Source organism: Amaranthus tricolor, chromosome 7, assembly GCF_026212465.1.
Source record: "Amaranthus tricolor cultivar Red isolate AtriRed21 chromosome 7, ASM2621246v1, whole genome shotgun sequence".
NCBI classification, from domain to species: domain Eukaryota; kingdom Viridiplantae; phylum Streptophyta; class Magnoliopsida; order Caryophyllales; family Amaranthaceae; genus Amaranthus; species Amaranthus tricolor.
Genome location: NC_080053.1, coordinates 30,635,997 through 30,654,500, shown reverse-complemented (window position 1 = coordinate 30,654,500; position 18,504 = coordinate 30,635,997). Strand labels below are relative to the sequence as shown.

The 18,504-nt window shown below is 30.8% G+C and overlaps 2 protein-coding genes across 4 annotated transcripts; both read right to left on the bottom strand.

Annotated features, from left to right (window-relative positions):
* Positions 1-518: 518 nt before the first annotated feature.
* Positions 519-3,958, bottom strand: LOC130818324 (GPI-anchored protein LLG1-like). The gene is made up of 3 exons (XM_057684453.1): positions 3,678-3,958; positions 2,971-3,030; positions 519-1,122 (listed from the first exon to the last, which is right to left on the bottom strand). Exons 1-3 carry the CDS (start codon positions 3,805-3,807, stop codon positions 749-751), a joined length of 564 nt encoding a protein of 187 aa, XP_057540436.1. The 5' UTR covers positions 3,808-3,958; the 3' UTR covers positions 519-748.
* A 1,558-nt stretch (positions 3,959-5,516) lies between these two features.
* On the bottom strand, positions 5,517-13,130 carry LOC130818287 (putative F-box protein At1g58310). 3 transcript variants are annotated; one of them, XM_057684402.1, is made up of 6 exons: positions 12,880-13,130; positions 10,675-11,036; positions 9,309-9,439; positions 6,260-7,200; positions 6,002-6,154; positions 5,517-5,910 (listed from the first exon to the last, which is right to left on the bottom strand). In XM_057684402.1, exons 4-6 carry the CDS (start codon positions 7,193-7,195, stop codon positions 5,677-5,679), a joined length of 1,323 nt encoding a protein of 440 aa, XP_057540385.1. In that variant the 5' UTR covers positions 7,196-7,200; positions 9,309-9,439; positions 10,675-11,036; positions 12,880-13,130; the 3' UTR covers positions 5,517-5,676. The 3 variants fall into 3 exon arrangements, with proteins under 3 accessions (XP_057540385.1, XP_057540387.1, XP_057540386.1); XM_057684404.1 differs by having other exon boundaries at positions 5,517-5,907; XM_057684403.1 differs by having other exon boundaries at positions 5,517-5,907; positions 10,675-11,889; positions 12,880-13,124.
* Positions 13,131-18,504: the final 5,374 nt, after the last annotated feature.

Here is an 18,504-nt window from a genome sequence, read left to right as displayed (position 1 = left end):
GAGCTCGGGTAACAAAACAGACCCAAGTACCATATCTTGGTCCAAAATTAAAGTTTTTCATGTCTGATCGTTGACTATCCGACAAAATTACTTTAGATAGAATGAAGAGTTCAGGTAACAAGACACGAAACCATCGCAAGATTGAAGTTAAGTTGTAATTAGCATAAACAATCAAAAGATCAAGCCAGAATTGATCAAAAACATTCAATTGGTGCAAAAAATAATTTATCCAAATCCTATTACAGCAGACAGCTACCCTACCATCTGGTTGCCCATACCCACAAGGCCACAGGCCCACAATCCTCTAAATTTGTTTTATTTCGTAGTGCATGTCGGTTAGGAGCTTAGTACACTTCCCATAACCATAGACCATAGTCCATAGTAACTATAGAGATTTAAAATGAAATTACAACGTAGGCCCCACAACATCAAGAATATCTGTCATATCCCGAGACCTTAAATATCAGTTTAACTTTTTGTCTAATTGAGAATATCATAATATAATCGGCCCTCTTGAGATTGCACCATAATAAAATTTTGCTTTACGAAAGAATAAAAACAAGTGAAATGACTCAAATTGAATGAACAACTGAAATATATCCGACACTAGTCCCTCCAAGAGAATGTGGAAAATCATACAATGAATGAGGGGTACACATTATACATTGTTGTACAAAAACTTCTCAAGGTTGTATAATTTTGTAGGATGATATACAAATCTTAACCACAAACTTAAACTGATAAGGAATCAAAGAAACATAGAGCACAAAACTGTAAGAAAGGCGAACATGAGAGGTATGGTAGTCGGGATGGTAGTAGCAGCAGCAGAAGTAGTAGAAGTAGCGCGATTCACCTGATTAGACTTTTGAGCAGCAGTGCACTCGAGACCTCTACGACTGTCACGACATATGTTAGCGAAAAGGCCAGGCGGGTATTTTCCGTAGAGATTGATGTAGCTGAACATGGTGGTTGCACAATTATTGGATAAGTCGTTCAAGTCTTTGGCGTTAGGACATGCCAAATCTTTGAAAGCCTCACAACATGGCTTTGCAGGATATTTGGGTCCTTTGCATTTGCTTGTTACAATTGTGTAGTTCCAACTTTGAACATCAAGTTGGCAATCTGTTATTCATTCAAAGTTTTCCATTACTTGTGGTTCACCACACTAGTCATTCTTAGCATCAATTCCAAAATCAATTAAGGATGGTAATGGGTCGAGTTTAGGTCGAATATATCAGACTCTGACCTATTTATTTTGTGTAGACCCAGACTCAAACACAGGCTCGTGGGTTTGAAAATTTTGGACGCGGACCTAAAGAAACACCCATCGGGTATAATAGATCTAGGATCTTAAATGAATCTAAATCATTCATAGTTTACCATTTCTACAATTTTTGCATTTCTACGGTCTAATTAAAGTCTAAAATGGATCTATAGATTAAATATAAGTTTAAAATAAATTCAAATAAAAACTATAAAATATGTTTAAAACTTTTTTGGGTCAGAACTAGGGTGGAAAATTTGAAATACTTAAGGAAAAAAAAATTAATTAAATAAATTAAGTTCTAAACTTATTTCAAAAGTAAGCGTGAAATTCTTCAACCTGAGGTTTGGGGCTATTCGCAGTTACTAACTGCGAACAGGTCAAAAAAGACAAAATATATGTTCGCACTTACTAACTGCGAACAACTATTTGACCTGTTCGCAGTTAGTAATTGCGAACAGCATGTTGCACAAAAACAGGACAAAATAGTTGTTCCCAGTTACTAAGTGGGAACAACTATTTTTGTCTTTTTTGACCTGTTCGCAGTTAGTAACTGCGAACAACCCGAAACCTCAGATTTGGAAATTTCACGCTTACTTTTGGAATAAGTTTAGAACTTAGTTTATTTCATTAATTTTTTTTTTTGCTTAAGTATTTCAAATTTTCACTAGGGTGAGTCTTGGCCGAGTTTGGGGCATGTTTGGGTCTAGGGTGGGCTTTGGAGTGGGTCTGTGTTTGAAGGCATTAGGCTAAGGTCCAAACCTATTAATTTTTCTGGCCCAAACTCATTGGGTTTCAAAAATTAAACTCAAACTCTAAAATAGGCAAAATTATGTAAAAAAAAAAAATTAGGTACTAGAATCATCCTAATACATTTATTTCTTTTAAAAATTAAAAACGGTCATAGTATTACAGTCACAAATTTACATTTAATAGTATAAGAAGATAATACAGGTGCAATATACGAAATTTAATAATTTTTTCTAACATATTTATAAAAAATTTAAAATTACAATTTTTAGAATAATTTGTTAGTCTATCATGTATTTTTAAGATTCATTGATGTAACAAAAATTATAGTTTTTAAAATAATTAGATAGTAATATTATTTGTATTTTTATAAAAATGATTATACTAATTTTGTATTACAAAAGTCATTAATGACATTATTATATCAAATTCAAGAGAAGATTTTACACAATAAAGTGATACAAATATATTTTTTGAAGTGCATGATATAAGCGTGTTTTATTTTAGTGATAATTAATATTAATACATAAATAAATGAAAATTAAATTGTATTTCTAGTTAAAGAGCAAATACCATTTTTTAGAAAATGTCTTAAATTCAATTCTTATATAAATAATTCCACTACAAAGATGGGCCGAGATAATTAATAGTCTAGGCCCGGCTCAAAGATTGAACAGAGGCGGCAAGCTAAGGACAAGAACTAGTCAACTAATTCAAACGTGTACATGACAATTCTTTAACAACAATGTCTTTATCTATCTGTCTTAAATTACACTTTTAAAAATAAATAAATAAATAAAACCAAAAAATTACAAAAAAAAAGCATAAAATAAAATATTATATAAGACGATATCATTACGAGATGTATAAATTCTCTCAGTAAGGAGCGATATAATCACAAGAGTAGCTTAAAAAATAACGTGAATAAAAGAAATTTATGATCTTTTTTTTTTTACCTTTGACAGCCTGAAGAAGATGACGTCTAGTAGATGAAAATTGAGGGAGTTGTAGATAATCTGTTTCAAAATACAAATATATAAATACATTTAATGTAATTATACTTTTTTTGATCAACAATATAAATATATATTGACTAAATATAATTAACTGATTTTAAGAATTAGTTTCAAAAATTAACATTTTATTGCAAGTTAATCGATACCAAAAACCCTACCAAAAAGAGTCCAATATTCAATATAAACCTATCAACCCATGTATGGTTAACCATACAACAATGTTTGGAACAAGTTATTAGTAAAAAGTAAAAGTCTATTAAATGTAGTATACAACATTTTACTACCTTAATATATGATGAATGAGCCAACTTTTCCTACTTCTATCATTTTGTGTTATATGGTTAAATTAAATGATATTGTAATTATTACTATTAAAGCATTATTTATTTAGTATTTTTGAATGACCCGGGACACAGACCCTCTTGCCCCTTATAAGCCCCAACCTTGAATATAACCCGTGACTAACGTAGTCTCAGGTTTAAATTTTTCATTTTTCGTGTTAATAAGAAAGAGATTATTTTTGAACAACTTCATTATTTGTAACTTGATATAGTAGTAAATAAAAAAAAACAAACATAATTTAACGACTTATTACAGTATAACCCATTATAATCCGAACCCAAAAAACCAAGAATTGTAAAACATACCAGAAGAAGAAGCATAAGTTGAAGGAAGACCAATAAAAAGAATGAAGAAAACAGTAAAAATATATAAGAAATTGATCAAATTTTTCTTGGGAAAATATGATCCTATATGCTTTTCCATTTCCATTGACATTCAAGCAAGAACTTTTAATTTTTCTCCAATTTTCTTTTTTTTTTTGAAAAAAAAACAGAGGAATAAAGAAAGAAGAATAAAAGGATGAATATTGATTAAATCAAATAAATTGGTGTTGGGTCGAAGAGTGGGCGTAGAATATGATGTTAGGTGTGTAGGATTAGGACTATTTACATTTGCCAGCTTGCCGTCTTCTATCTTGCACCGCACTCCTATTTACTAAAGTTTATTATTTTAATAGTTCAAATTACAATTTTTATTTATTATTATCTTCATAAACTACCTCAACTTCAACTTAACATAAACATCAATATTATAATATTTTTTTGAGTGTAAGAAATTGTCATAATTATATATTATATAAAGATTAAAAAATAATAAAATTAATAGAATTACGTAGATGATATTAAAAGAATACTGAAATGTACAGATGAGAATAAAAAAAAATGATAAAAATATTTTCATAAAAGAAAATTATAGCAAAAGAAAAGGGACGTACAAAAAAAGTGTGATAGTGTTATAGGAAGAGAGGGAGTAGTATAGAACTAGTCAATTAAAAATTATAGTTAATGTTCTAAAGAATTGCTATAAGTTCAATTATTTACTTTTATAGGGGAGTGCTTTTTGGATTAGAGAGGTGGATATAGTGCAGGTTTTTCGCATATGTAACGTTAAAAATTTCGTTTGAAATCAAATACTCTATTATATTGGAATCTGATATCATATTACAGAATTTTTTTAGCTAAAAGTTAAACTTTAGAGGTAGCACTAAGAGATATTGTATTATATTTTATCGTACTTTATCAAAGTCGATTTCAAACATAGTCAAATTCAGAAAAAATTCAATTTTAAAACAACCGAACTCAAAACATCGTTTCAAAATCGATCTGAAGTAATGCTTTTATAGTTCTAAACAGCGTAAGCAATTTAGCAAATGTAGATGACTGTATATGATTCAATGAACTTGTACCTGAAAGTTCAAATAGTAGTAGTTATGATAAAATGGGGTATATCAATAATCAATGATAATGAAAGGGGTCTCCTCATATTTATTTTAGCTAATTACAAAACACAAATTTCTTCCGAATCTAACATAATTAATATGTTGTACTTAAAAGAAAGGATTGTAAATGCTTAACATTCATAATAATATATTGAAAAAACTATCATTTTACTTGTGTTATCATAATCCTTTGTTTTGCCCATGCAGCATGCAAGCTCGTCCGAACTGCCTTACAACAACAATATCAAAGTTTTAATACAAAAAGATTATCAACGACGACGTGAACTAATAGATCAATCAGTAATCATCCATGAGAATTCTCCTTCTCCATTCGTTTGAGCTGCCTTTCAATCTTTCATCATCATCATTAACCTAATATTCCGCTCGAAGACAAGGTCTGAGTAAGAGAAGATAATGGTCACTCCATACCCATACCCATACCCACACCTCTCCAAAGAGAGGGCCATCACTATTATTGTATACAATATCAAAGACAAAGAAAAAAGATCTTAAGTATATTATGGAAGCAATATATACTTAAAAGCTTAATTGTGTGTTTGAAGAGAGGTGAGACGAAATACTAAATGTAGTAAATTTGCATTCGTTTTGGCTCAAAAGCCGACTTTTTAACAGACTTAAAGCAATTTGCCAAACAAAATTATTGGCTGTTTGACCAAGTAACAAGCCAAAAGTCAATTACACAAGCTGGTGAAAGTCGGCTACCCGACAAGGCCTTTAATATAGTTCGAACTTATGGGCATACAAAGTTTTGCATGGTTCACAAGATATGATAAATGCATACAACCAAATAACCCAATTCATACAAATTTTTCTGTGCTCAGCAAGAAAACTAGAAGTAATGTGATTCAATAGTTACGACCAATCTGGTTTCTAAGCATGAATGGGCATTGACACATTATTGTTAGTCTCTTCAAAGAACTCACATCCTGCAGCAAATGTTCGGCCGTCTCAGGAACGGTCAGGAAGTTACGATAAAGTTCCTGAAGAAGAATTTCCTTGACGTTGGCGAGCAGATACTCAGGCATACACTGTGGAGGATTCTTGCGGATTTCATCGATGTCCCTGGTAAGTCCTTGCTGCTAACAAGAACAGAATTTATGTCATACTTATTGGGGAAACGCCAAAGTCAAGATTTTCGTGTAAAATACACGAACCGATTTTTCAGATTACCTTATTATCTAATGTAAGAACGTCTAGATTTGGGGAGCATTTGATGAACTCTGTCGCTAACCGTTTCCAGCAAATATCAACACCAATACCTAATGCTAGCTTTGTCAGATTGGAAAATCTAGGCAGATTCAGATCATTGGCCGCGCATAATAACTGTACAAGAAGAGAAGTATAGTTTTAATATGATATTAATGACTAACCACATCATTAAACGAAATATATTTGAATTTTGAGAAGTAAATAAATAACGCTACTTACCTGAACCATATCATTAGAAAGCGAAAGGAACTTTGCATTTGCGATCCCTTTGAAGAGATCACATACCTGTTGATGACAAAGATTGTCGTAATCCGAAATAAGGGTAGTATAGCGGAGATCCAAATGCGCATCAGTCAAGGTAGCCAAACTCGTAACCACAAATTTGTCTGATATATGGCCTTTGACATGGAAATACTCGAGATTTGGAGCATTTATGACAAATTTATACGGATAATCCACCCATGCGTCAATCACAAATTTGTAGCTAAAAGAAAAACTTCTCAATATTGAAGTCGAAATATCTATCACCCTCGGCTTTTCCCTTGCGGTTTCTTCTATAACTAATTTTTCAAGAACTCGACAACCCGCAAGCAATATTTGAGTATAATGGTCATCTAAACCCACCACACTTCTAATTTCTAGTATCTTAAGGTTAGGCAAGCATACGAGCGAAGGGACGGAGAGGGGCATACGAGATAGTTTCAATACTCGAAGTGTATTGGACCTAAAAAGCTTCTTGGGCAGCTTCATATATTCCTTTTGAAGGGAAAAATAGAAGTCAAGTTCAAGCTCCAAAATATTATCGGAAATGGCCACATGCAACCAAGTGCAAATAGGGGCAGGACTACGATGACACTTATAAATGAGACGGAACTTTTGGATATTAGAAATATCATTGAGAAGCATTACTCTGTTAACGAAATTCAGGAATGTCGTCTCCGATCCCGGATTTGCATTTAAGTTGATGACGGAACAAAACCCTTCATGAAGCCTGACATCAAAATTGAGAACGGGAACAGAAGTCCATAGATACTTCCATCTAGTAGACAAAACACTAGTCGCAACGGCATATTTAGTTGGGATAAATGATAGAATGTGACAAAGGATCTCGTCGGGCAAACCACTAATTCTATCTACTTTGGTGTTGAAATCCATCAGATCTACATTCAATTCCAAGGAAAAAGAATAAAAACAAATGCTTAAACATACTTAAAAAGGACTATTTACTTATAGTAAGAGAAGGACTATCATTCAAGTGAAATTTATGGAAAATTGATAATATATATAGAGAGAGGGGAGGGGTAAGTGCATGCAGTATAACATAATTCGCCAGTTAAATTGCTTTTTGAATTCATGATTCACTCAAAATGACCCTGAAATAGCCCAAAACCGACCATAATTTGCTGTTTTTATTCGTGTTTCGCAACGAGATTAGTGAATCATGTGACAGTGACTGCATGTATACAAAAACAAATACAAGATATCTTTAAGCGTAAAAGCTGTTGTAACTTGTGATTTTAGGGATTTGTCATCCACTTTCATACAAAATGACCTTCGGCTACACGACACACCCATGCAACAAGAGCTTCACTTTTTCTCTACGTTACTTTTGGTAAATTTGAAAGTATACAAGATTTTCCCTACACTAAATATTTATCATTTTAAAATTTGTCTAACATTCAAGGCTTCTAGCATATGAACAAAGTTTGTTCTATCCACTAAACACCTATTTCCCACCCATGCTACGTATGTTACTTGGACTCAAGTGCAGTGTCAATATAAACTAGTATTCAAGAGTCCGACGTGGATATTTTATGAAACCTTTCCAAGATTTTGGCCCAAAATAAAGTGTCTAGATGACATACCGATGTTAGAGTGTGAAGATTTGAATTAGGAGTTTGAGGAGAAATCAAGAATGCAATTAAGACCACCTCCAATCTATTCCCAAAAAAGCGAACATAAGAAAATACAAAAACCTATTTCACTACCTTGAGATGCAACACCAAAGCTTTAATCCGAAAAGATGGGATTTGATGCTAGAAACAAAAAATTTATCTCTTGTACAAAGATCTCCTCTTGGTCCATTCAGTTCTATCTAAAGCAATATGCTCATGTATACCCATTTCCTTTATATCATTTTCACTTCCTCCATCCAAGTCCAACTCATCTTTCACCTTCCTTGGCTTCTTCTACTATCCCACAAATCCCCATTCTTCACTTTCCACTCTGCATTGACCAATCTCTAATCTCCAATCTCCACTATCCACTCTTCACTCTACATTCAATAGCATCAATCTAAAAAATAAAATGAAAAATTGATATTAAACCTTTCACTCATCCGCAGTGAACAATTCCACCTTTGGATAATTTTATAATAATTCAACATTTGCTCTTAGTTTGCTACACCCTATTAGTATGCTGATAGCAAACTAAGGGCAAAAGATGGTTTATTAAAAAATTATCCAAAATTAGGATTATTCACATCAGATGGGTGAAAAGTTGGATTATAAATATCAATTTTTCCAAAACAAAATTATTTTATACTCCTAGCAAAAAAAAAAAGATCCCAAAATTAATTTTCTAGAAAATGACAAAAAATTTTTTTTTAAAAAATTTAGCCCATCCTATCTACAAATTTACTCAATGATGCACGTCCATATAGATCCGGAGAATACTACAAAAAAATACAATAACAATGCCAGAGCCTTAATCCCAAAAGATTGGCGTCAACTACATGAATCTGGAGACAATTAAAAGTAAGAAATTAATTTTCGTTTAAAATTAAAATGAGTATAGATTTACCTATATGTATCTTCAATATGATAGAAACATAATTATTAAGCAGCACTTAGTGAACTGGAATTTCATTCTAGCTTCAGAGATTTAGAATTATATTACTACCTTATTATATTTTTATTGATACTTTTGTAGGACAATTAAGGTAGTGCACAAAAAAAGGAAAAAGTTTGATAATTCAGCAATAATGGACAAGATTGGTGTCCATATAAATTCATAAATTTCCATATCAACATGATTTCTTGATTTCTTAGTAATAAAGCTGTGACAAAAAGTACAAGACTAAACTAATTAATTGATTTACTCTCATTTAATTTGAAGGGAAAAAAATACCCTTCAAGATTTAACTCTAATAATAATATTTTACAGGACTCAAGAAAATTAGTTTCCCACCCTCGTTACCTGTTGAGCCCATCGAGTTTTTTAGTTCATTACTTTCTATAAGCATCAAACCATAAAAAAATAGCAATACCTGAAACTCAAGTAATTTGACCTTCGGAATTTGATCCACACCCTCACGAGACAAAATTTTTGAAAGGTAGCACAATTCAGCATAGTGTGAATAACACAGGCACAACGGATCCTCAGTGGCCGAGTTCTTGACTGCGGATGCGCACAAAAACTTTACATTATACCAATCATTAAATGACGGTTATAGTATAAAACGATGAAGATACAAGTTTATTTTCAAACAAGTACAAAATATATACAATCTGTCATCAACCCAACGTCATGTGGCCGCGCCTAGGCAGGTTTTAGAGTTCGAGTGTAAGCAACTTTACGTTGCGACGACAAAGAGATTGTTTCTCATTGGCCCTTGATTGCAAACGTCTTCTGCAACTCCACATTAATAAGAAATTCAAATAATTTGATGGTTTATTTTACTATAGTTCATTATCACCTAAAACCAAAGAATTATAGTCTGTGGCTCCGTCGAGAAAGGACAAAACTAGAAAATATGTGAATTAATACATTATCAATCTTTAGAAAATCTTTATTTCAACAAGAACATAACTTACTGAATCTTCTCTCCAACAATTGAAAAAAAGTGGTCAGGGTTTCAACTATAACCACAGAAACAATGCAACTTAAGATTAATCACTTTCTTGACATCTGATATGATACAATCATGTCACGCATAATTCAATTCTCACGGTCTCCGATAAAACGAGAAATAACTTCTATAAGTGAAGCAAATAACTACAAATTAACAAGATTAGATATACTTTGGAATTAAATACCATTCTTTAATCACAACTATAATGGTTGGATCACAATTTACAATTTTGGTAAAAAATTCGATCAGTGGCTATAAAAGCTATCGCAAGGAAAGTGTAACTCCAATTTTCTTCATACAATTTAATATAGTTCAAAAGTGACAAGATACGAAGCAATCTCTGAGGACATGACATCCCAAGTCAGAATGTACGAAGCAATCTCTTGTCGGAATGGAGCATGACGATCAATGAAAGTGTATGTTAAAACTCACAATACATTCTATAAGAACTCAAAATTAAGAACACATTAGAGAAACAATTCATTTTTTGATATATTGTTTGTGCAAAACTTTGCCTAATCTAAAACAATCAACAATGATATAACTTTACACTCAACTTCAGTACCATCTTAACATCACACTATAGAAATGTATTGGAAAAATCAAGCAATATATCAAGTATAAAAACGCCTTTTGACAAATTATACAAGAAATATCACAAAAAAGACCCCAATGATGTAGAAACACACTGCACAAATATAAACATATTCACAACTATTTGCAGATGGATATTGATTATAGCAAACAACAAAATATGTGGCATCATGCAGACAATAATTACCTTTAAAATCAGGCTCGGTTGTGAAATGTTATTCATTCCTTTATCAGGGTCCCTTAAATCCATGATACCCACCTCCAAATAGGGAAAGCATCAGCACGTGATGTACCTAGATGGGAGCATTACAAGCTTGTTGATTGTCAAGTTCTTGAAGAGTTGGTCATGGAGGAAACCACAAGGGAGAACTGGAGGGTGATGGATATTTCTATACTTGTATTGAGAAGTTTGTCTTTCAGCTATAGTTTTGTGATTCATGTATTCGTAGATTGGCCCTACAACTTTTTCATCAACGCCCCAAATCTTGAGCATTTCCATGTCAAATATCGTATAATCATACAATTTTGTGGTCAAGCCGATTATAATCACTGAAATATTGATGTTAAAGCATAACCATTAGTTTGTACTCCATATAAGGCGACGATGATAAATGAAAAATATATAATGAGTACTTGAGCATTAAAAAGCCAATCCAATATAAAATTCTAAAATAGCTCAGAGCCATGGACCCTCACCCACAAACAACAAAAATGATTATTATAGGATTCATTTTCGATGCATCTTCTAACCAAAATGTTCCCTAAATCTGAATAATAACTTCATAATTCATTCATCCTGATCGTTACCAAATAAATACTCTTCAAATCAGCATCAGATGTTGATAAACCTTTAATGTTTTTAACTATTTGTTCATGTTGTTAGTTGATTTTTTAAATTTAAATGGCACTTCACTTCAAGAGTTTAGGTTACTTCAATTCCAAGTTACAATAAGGTTGCCTCTTCCATCTATAATCATTCTAATGGTGAACTCCTTTTCTAGATTATGGGTATTTATGTGAAATCAGGCAAAGTTCAGTAGTTCTCACAAGTTCTTCTTACAAATGATGTTTCTAGAAATGGACCCCGGTTCATTTAGCTTTATGCACGGGCCAAATATTAAGTTTACGTACAATTGTGTGCACATTAGTCCAGTTGATTGGATTGTGAGTGTGATCTGTTTTTTTTTAGTATCTTTGGAAGCTCAAATCTTAACTGATTTAAGTTATTAATGTAAGCTAGCAAGTATTCTAATAAAATAAATGCTGATTTTAGATATTCCGGAAAGTAATATGTGGCTGGATTTTTCCGTCGTTTATTAACAGCAAGATATATAGCTGATTGTTTCCTCTTTTTAGTCCGGATTGGAAGAACTTAAGCGACTTCAAGATCAATCCATTGTACCTATATTTCGGTAGATTGTAAATTTTCTATACAGATTTCGGCAAATTGTGTCTTCATATTTTGTATGCGAATAGTTGAACTCAGGAGACAATATAGCAATGCAAAATTGTAAGTAACGAATTTCGGTAACATAGGCTGAATATTCTAAAGTAGTTTCATGCAAAATAAATAGAGACTAAAGTTTTCATCCAAGTTTTTCTGAATTAAGTTTTGAACTTTAAGAGTTAAGTGAATTGTAATGTTCCATTCCTTATATGTACCGTTTATTAATCTTATTCGATTGTTCCCTTGATCATTAAACACCCATACCGAGGCTCGAGCTTTCACCCAACAAAGATCCTTAGTAAACTAGGTCAAGTGTTTCCTAATACAGATCAAGTGTAGTTTCTATCATCATCGTCATCATCTACCCAATATCTCGCTCGAAAACAGGGTTTGGTGAGGGAAGTTGACGGACAATTCATACCATAATCTCTTCAAAGATAGGACTAGATAAATGTGATCAAGTGTAGAGGAATGTAGTTTCTATAAGGGCTCAAAAAATTAGCAACTTCAAATGTATCCATCAAACAAGATGATCTATGATCAATCAACAAAAAATAACACCCAAAAACAACATTCAAACCTAACACAACAGTTTTAGTGATTACACCAAGTATTATATCAAATTTTAAGAGGTTCTTCAATTAGGGTTTTCCCAAGTGGAATTCTGCATTAATTCCTCAATTCAACATTTGCTTTTAATCATCATTCATTTCCCATGGTGGACAGAAAAAAAATTCACACAATACAATTCATAACAGATGCTAAATTTGATACAAAATAAAAAACAAATTGTAACATAAGTTCAATCAAGGGTAAACTAACAGAACTTTCGTATCATGGGTTGATTCAGTCATTCAGATGCACCCAAAAAATAAAGAAACAATTAAAAGCAACTTGAAAAACTAGCAGAAAGCAAAAGAATATGATAATGGATTAAAAAATTACCAGAGATAACTAAAGAGGATGAAGGGTTGAAATGTGGGTTGTATATAATTCTTCATTGTAAGGATTTTTTTGAGGATTTGTTGGGTTTATAATTGAAAATAAAATCTGGGTTATTCTTGGTGTCGGAAGAAATTTCATCATCTTATTTCTATTCTGTCTCATATCCCCTCTTTCATGTTAAGATTGGAAAAAGTTGGTCAAAGTTGAAATTGGCCTTGGTCTGGACTCTAGAATGTATAAGTTGGTTTAGAAAATACAAATGGTTTGATAATCTTCCCAAGAGTGGAGACATAAAGAATCTAGTGTTACTTCAAAGTCTTGTATGAGACAAAAGATCCATAGCCGGTGGCAGAGGTGTTTATTCGATTTATGTTGGTTTGAAATTGAATCTTGTATCTATATTTATTTTCACATTATTTAAATTTATTTTGAAACTAGGTAGTTCTAAGATTGGATAAATATCGAATTATCAAATTTATTTTAAACATCTCTAACTAATAATGGTAAACTAAACATGGACCCAATAATAAAAATATTGTCCAATATTCAACACAAACTTACTTTTAACCCAATATTATTTCTTATTACAATCCCTAAAAATCGACCCTTTATGTTATTTTCTAAATTTATTTACATTTTTATTTTGTGAGGTTTTTTTTTCACATATAAAACAACGAGAGCTAGTTTACTAGGCATAGGAATTAAATTTTAAAAGAAAATTTTATTTCTTTGGAAGTTAATTTCTTAGTCAAATTCCTAGAAATTGGGTTTTTTATTTGGTTGAATATAGAAAATTATAATTCAAGCATTAGATTTATCTACCCTTCTCCTTGGTAATCAAATTCCTATACTTTGTAGCACTTTCTGTTTTACAAAGACACTTTGTAGCACCAATGCTTAGGCAAATTATTTTAACCAAATAACTACTCAAACAAAAAAAAAAAACAATTCTAAGGAATTAGAAATTTCAAGAGAATTAACTTGCAACAAAACAACCTCCTATAATTGAATAATTTTTTATATTTGCTATTGATAGACACTGTTACGCTCTATTTTCTCTACCTCATAACAATACATCATCATCATATCCAGTGTATCCCGCTCATAGAAAGCTATGGTTAAGATCTGAGGAGGGAAGAAAGACGGCAGCTCATACCCAAAGAAAAGAGTGCGATCAAAGAATACCTCATAACAATAATATTCAATGTATTTATATTTTCATAAATTTCTTATTTCTTATATTTGTTTTTGTTAGATACTTTAGAGTATAAAAGGTATAAAAGTTTAAGTATAATTATAAGTTCTAATTATACTAAGGTTTAATTTCATGAAAATTTTTGGCAAGTACTATGAAAATAGTAGGGCCAAAGAGATTATAAAATAGTAATTTTATAATTAAGGACAAGAAGATAAAAACCCGTATCCAAAAAAATAAGAAAATAAAGATAAATTGGAAAAGGAAAAATTTGGGCCAATATTTAAGGCCGAAACAGCTTATGGAATGAAGCAAAGAGTCGCGGGTCGTGGTAAACTTCGTGGGTCGCGAAGTTCAGTCCAAACGTTCTGTTTCGGAGGAGTGATGTGTTCACGGGCTGCAAGCTACAAGCCCAATTTGTGGCTGGTTTTATTTAGTTTTCAAATTTAGCTATTTTCTTGGGCATTAAATATTAAACGGCTGAATTTTAGCTTGATTTAATTAAAATGTGATGGTTATTTAAAAAAAAAAATTAGAATCTAAAACTAATTTCCTATTTTATTTTCTAAAAAATAGAAAAATGAGTAAATCATGGAATCATGGGTAGTTTTATTCTACCATTATATATATATATATATATATATATATATATATATATATATATATCCAATATCTCTTACGCGATATACACAAATAATTAATAAGTGCAATTTCTTAATTATTTTAAGTGATAGCAACATTATTCCTCTCAACCTCTACAAGTTATTAAGTGTGAACGAAATTGATCACTTCCATTCATTCTATTTCTAAGATTGCTCAATATAATCTCTAATACTTCATAAAGATTAATTATATAGTGCTTATAATTAATTGCAAACCGTTGTATCTCAAAAGTGTATTCCAGGTTTTAAGCCTAAGCACCAAGTAGGCGGAATAAGGCTTCTAGGAAAACTAGATAGTGCCTCGGTTTGGTATCAAGTTTTTGTAGACAGTATTGTCTTAAAGTATCTTCGGTTTATGGTTATTATTTATTTTAAGTTGATTAAATTCGTTGTAATTTCAATTCCTAGAAATTTGTATTAGGTTGCAAAGACTTGTAATCTCATAGTGGTGCTTGTAATCTCTTTAAATTTTTTTTCATATGAAACTTATAACAATCTAAAAACGTTACTTTAGATTTAAAAGTTTTCAAATCTCCACTTATTTCCTCATATATGTAGTTCTAATACTCCTAACTTCTAAAATTAGTATCAATCAAAAGAAACTTAAAGGAATAGCAAATGTACTTGAAATAAGATCAAGCAAGTTTACCTAGAACATGTATGAAGTCTTAAAGGCTTCTCATAGGAACATTTGTCTTGTTTGGGCTAAACATTAAATAAACGAAGGGTGGTGGGCCATTAAATTGGGCCAAAAATTAAGTGCATGTGGTAAGAAATTGTTGGGCACACGTGTGCATGAATGCAGCATGTGCATTGTCTGATTCTTGATTGCTTACTGAAAGCGCCATGACTCCAACTGCTTGCCCCATTATTGTACATGAGAGAATTTATGATATCTTTGCCTACTAGTGTTCAAGGGAAATCAACGATCTTATATTTATCCGATTTTGTAATTGAATTTGACTATTATCAGATTTTAAAATGAGGTTAAAATTATATAAAAACCGATAACCCAAAAGTACAAATCTATTTTAGCCCTTAATGTTAATCAATAATCATTCCCTAATATAAATTAAAAAAATTGAAATTCAGTAATAACAATAGTAATAATTGCAAAAACAATAATAATAACAATAACAAAAACAACAACAATACTAATAATAATAACCCTACTATTTAGCTTGTGTTTATTTTTATAATTTATCAATCAATTTTAATTTGCATTTTATTTGTATCCTATAACTGAAAATATAGTGAAATAAGATCTTGTTTGAATCGTATAAATGTAAATATTATTAATATCAATAATTTATAAACTTAATTTAACAATACTTTCAACTAAATTAAACTCACATCAACATCGTTAATAATATTGGCAATTTCACTTTTTCCTCGCATTTTCATTTCTTTTTAGGTCTATTTCTATAAGCATTATCATTTAATACAAATAAATGTCTTTTTTCGCGCTGTCTCTTTATTCCATCTTATTTTACAAATTCGGATAATTTAATCTTTCTTTTTAGCACCGTGAAAACAATGACATTATATTCAAGAATGATTTTTGAGAGCTCTAAATATAAAATGTTTATATAATTATTTCGCTTAGTATAGTTCAAAATTTCTTTATCGGAGTATATTTTTACTTTTGAATTACTTTTCAAAATTAAAACAATACCTAAGCTTAAGAAGGTAAAAAAAAAAAAGCAATGTAAAGACAAAGGACCATCTCAACAAAGGTGTTTTTTTTTGAAAGAGGTAGTTAAGAAACCCCTCAGTTGATATCTGTGTCCGATAGGACTCAAATCCTAAACCTTCTGTTCTACATGCAGATTCTCCATCCATTAAGCCATAAGCGTTTTTTGTTAAAAAAAATTAATATCTATAAGATTAGTACTCCTATCAACTAATTATTATGATTAAATTCAATTACAACTAGCAAAAATATATTCGAATACTCAAAATTAGTAAGCTTATGCAATGACACCAAGTAGTGATGATAAATATATTAAATAAGGAACCAAGCAAGGGCAAAAAAACTAGGATAAGACAGCTCCCCAAAACTGTTTTTAGGAATCCAGTACATTTTACATCAATATATGTTCTTCATAACTCATTTTAGCCATTCTTCTTTCTCCATCTTTTCACAAGAAATAGTATCAGGTTACTTAGTAAGTCATTTAAATTGTATGGATAATATTAAAAAATAAAAAAACTATATAAGTAAGAATTAAAAATCATAATAAATTGTTTTGTATAGTGATAATTGTCGGTAGTTCTATATAACACTTGTTGAAAACCTTTCCTTATGGTGCATATAAAGAATGGGCCTTGAAAATCCTTTTTAGAAGGTGGGTCTTAGTTCCATACTGATGCAATTTTAATCAGGACAGGTGCTTCTTATGCTTATCCGAGTTGTTTTGACTCTTTGGTAGATTTTGTAAAATTCTTTTTTTTTTGCCACAAAAAAAAAATTAATAGAAATATTTTCATAAATGAAAATTGTAGCAAATAAAAAAAATCAACTAAATAAAAAGTGTGACAATTTCAAAGTAACCATGGAATTATCTACATGTGGCTATGGATACAAACTATAACCTCACAAGTCACAACAGCTATTTATACTTCTTTATAGTTGATAGAATGGAAGGTACCAATACAACTAGGTATACATAATGCATAGGATATATTGTTATTTGTTACATTAATAATTTTGAAAAAATTAGTAGAGTTTAACAATTTATCGAAATTCAAATAAACTCATCAAATCTTTGTTGAATTGTCGGTTTAATTGAGTCGGTTTAAAATTTAATTTAGCGGTATTGGTAAATAGTTGTTAACTGTTAGCATTTTTAGTTGGATAAGGATTTAAACTTGTCAAATTTTAAATCTCTAAATTATTAAATGTTGATTACTGATTAATAAATTATTATAATTATTATTATATATAACTAGTTTCTTATGAATAAAAAGAAAAATAAAAGTTATAGAAAAAGTACTCATTTATTGTCTTTTATTTGTCCCTCTATAGACTATATAGATTAATTACACAGAAAGGGGAAACAAAGTAGTCAAGTAGTATACAATAATGGTGGAAGGACGAATATGGATGCAAAGTAGGAAGATAATATTTAATAATTTAATAAATGAAGATAATGTTATACTTCAAAAAAGGAGTGTCAATAGTTTAATTTTATTTTTATATGATACATTATAGATTTTAGGACACTTTTTTTAAGAGTGTCCTAATTTTACAACTAGGACAATAAAAGTTTTAATGAGTGGGTTAAGGATTCAATTTAACCAAAAAGTTAAGCCTATAGTTGAAGTTTTAAGATATGTTATATATTCTAATACGTCCATCATACAAGAGTCCATTGGGTTAGAATTTTCGATGCACATAGGCGCTAAATATTTCAGGGGTGGATGAGATTCGAACATGTGACTACTTGCCATGTTGGCTCTGATACCATGTCAATGAACCAACTCAAACCAAAAGCTTAAAATAATAGTTGAGGCTTCATGATATATTATGTGCTCTAAGAAGTGGAGTGTATGAATCATTGAATATCACAAAATTTTAATCCACATTTCGCAATTTGCAAATCGAAACTGATAATTATCCTAATATATGTTACATATTTTATCACAAGACTTCACTTAATTAATTTGCAAATTAGAACTGATAATTGAAGTCCTAATAATTATATTAAATATTCAGAAACAACTAATATTTTGGATTTTTGTAATTAATTTGATGCACCCAACGGA

Bases quoted from the DNA above. Each gene is read 5' to 3' on its own strand.
- LOC130818287 (XM_057684402.1), bottom strand. From the start codon at position 7,195: ATGGATTTCAACACCAAAGTAGATAGAATTAGTGGTTTGCCCGACGAG. The intron at 6,155-6,259 runs GTAAGTAGCGTT...CTTCTTGTACAG, and splicing joins TTTCTAATGATATGGTTCAG to TTATTATGCGCGGCCAATGA. The intron at 5,911-6,001 runs GTAATCTGAAAA...TGTTCTTGTTAG, and splicing joins TTCTTACATTAGATAATAAG to CAGCAAGGACTTACCAGGGA.
- LOC130818324 (XM_057684453.1), bottom strand. From the start codon at position 3,807: ATGTCAATGGAAATGGAAAAGCATATAGGATCATATTTTCCCAAGAAA. The intron at 3,031-3,677 runs GTATGTTTTACA...ATTTTGAAACAG, and splicing joins AACTTATGCTTCTTCTTCTG to ATTATCTACAACTCCCTCAA. The intron at 1,123-2,970 runs GTAAAAAAAAAA...AATGAATAACAG, and splicing joins TCTTCTTCAGGCTGTCAAAG to ATTGCCAACTTGATGTTCAA.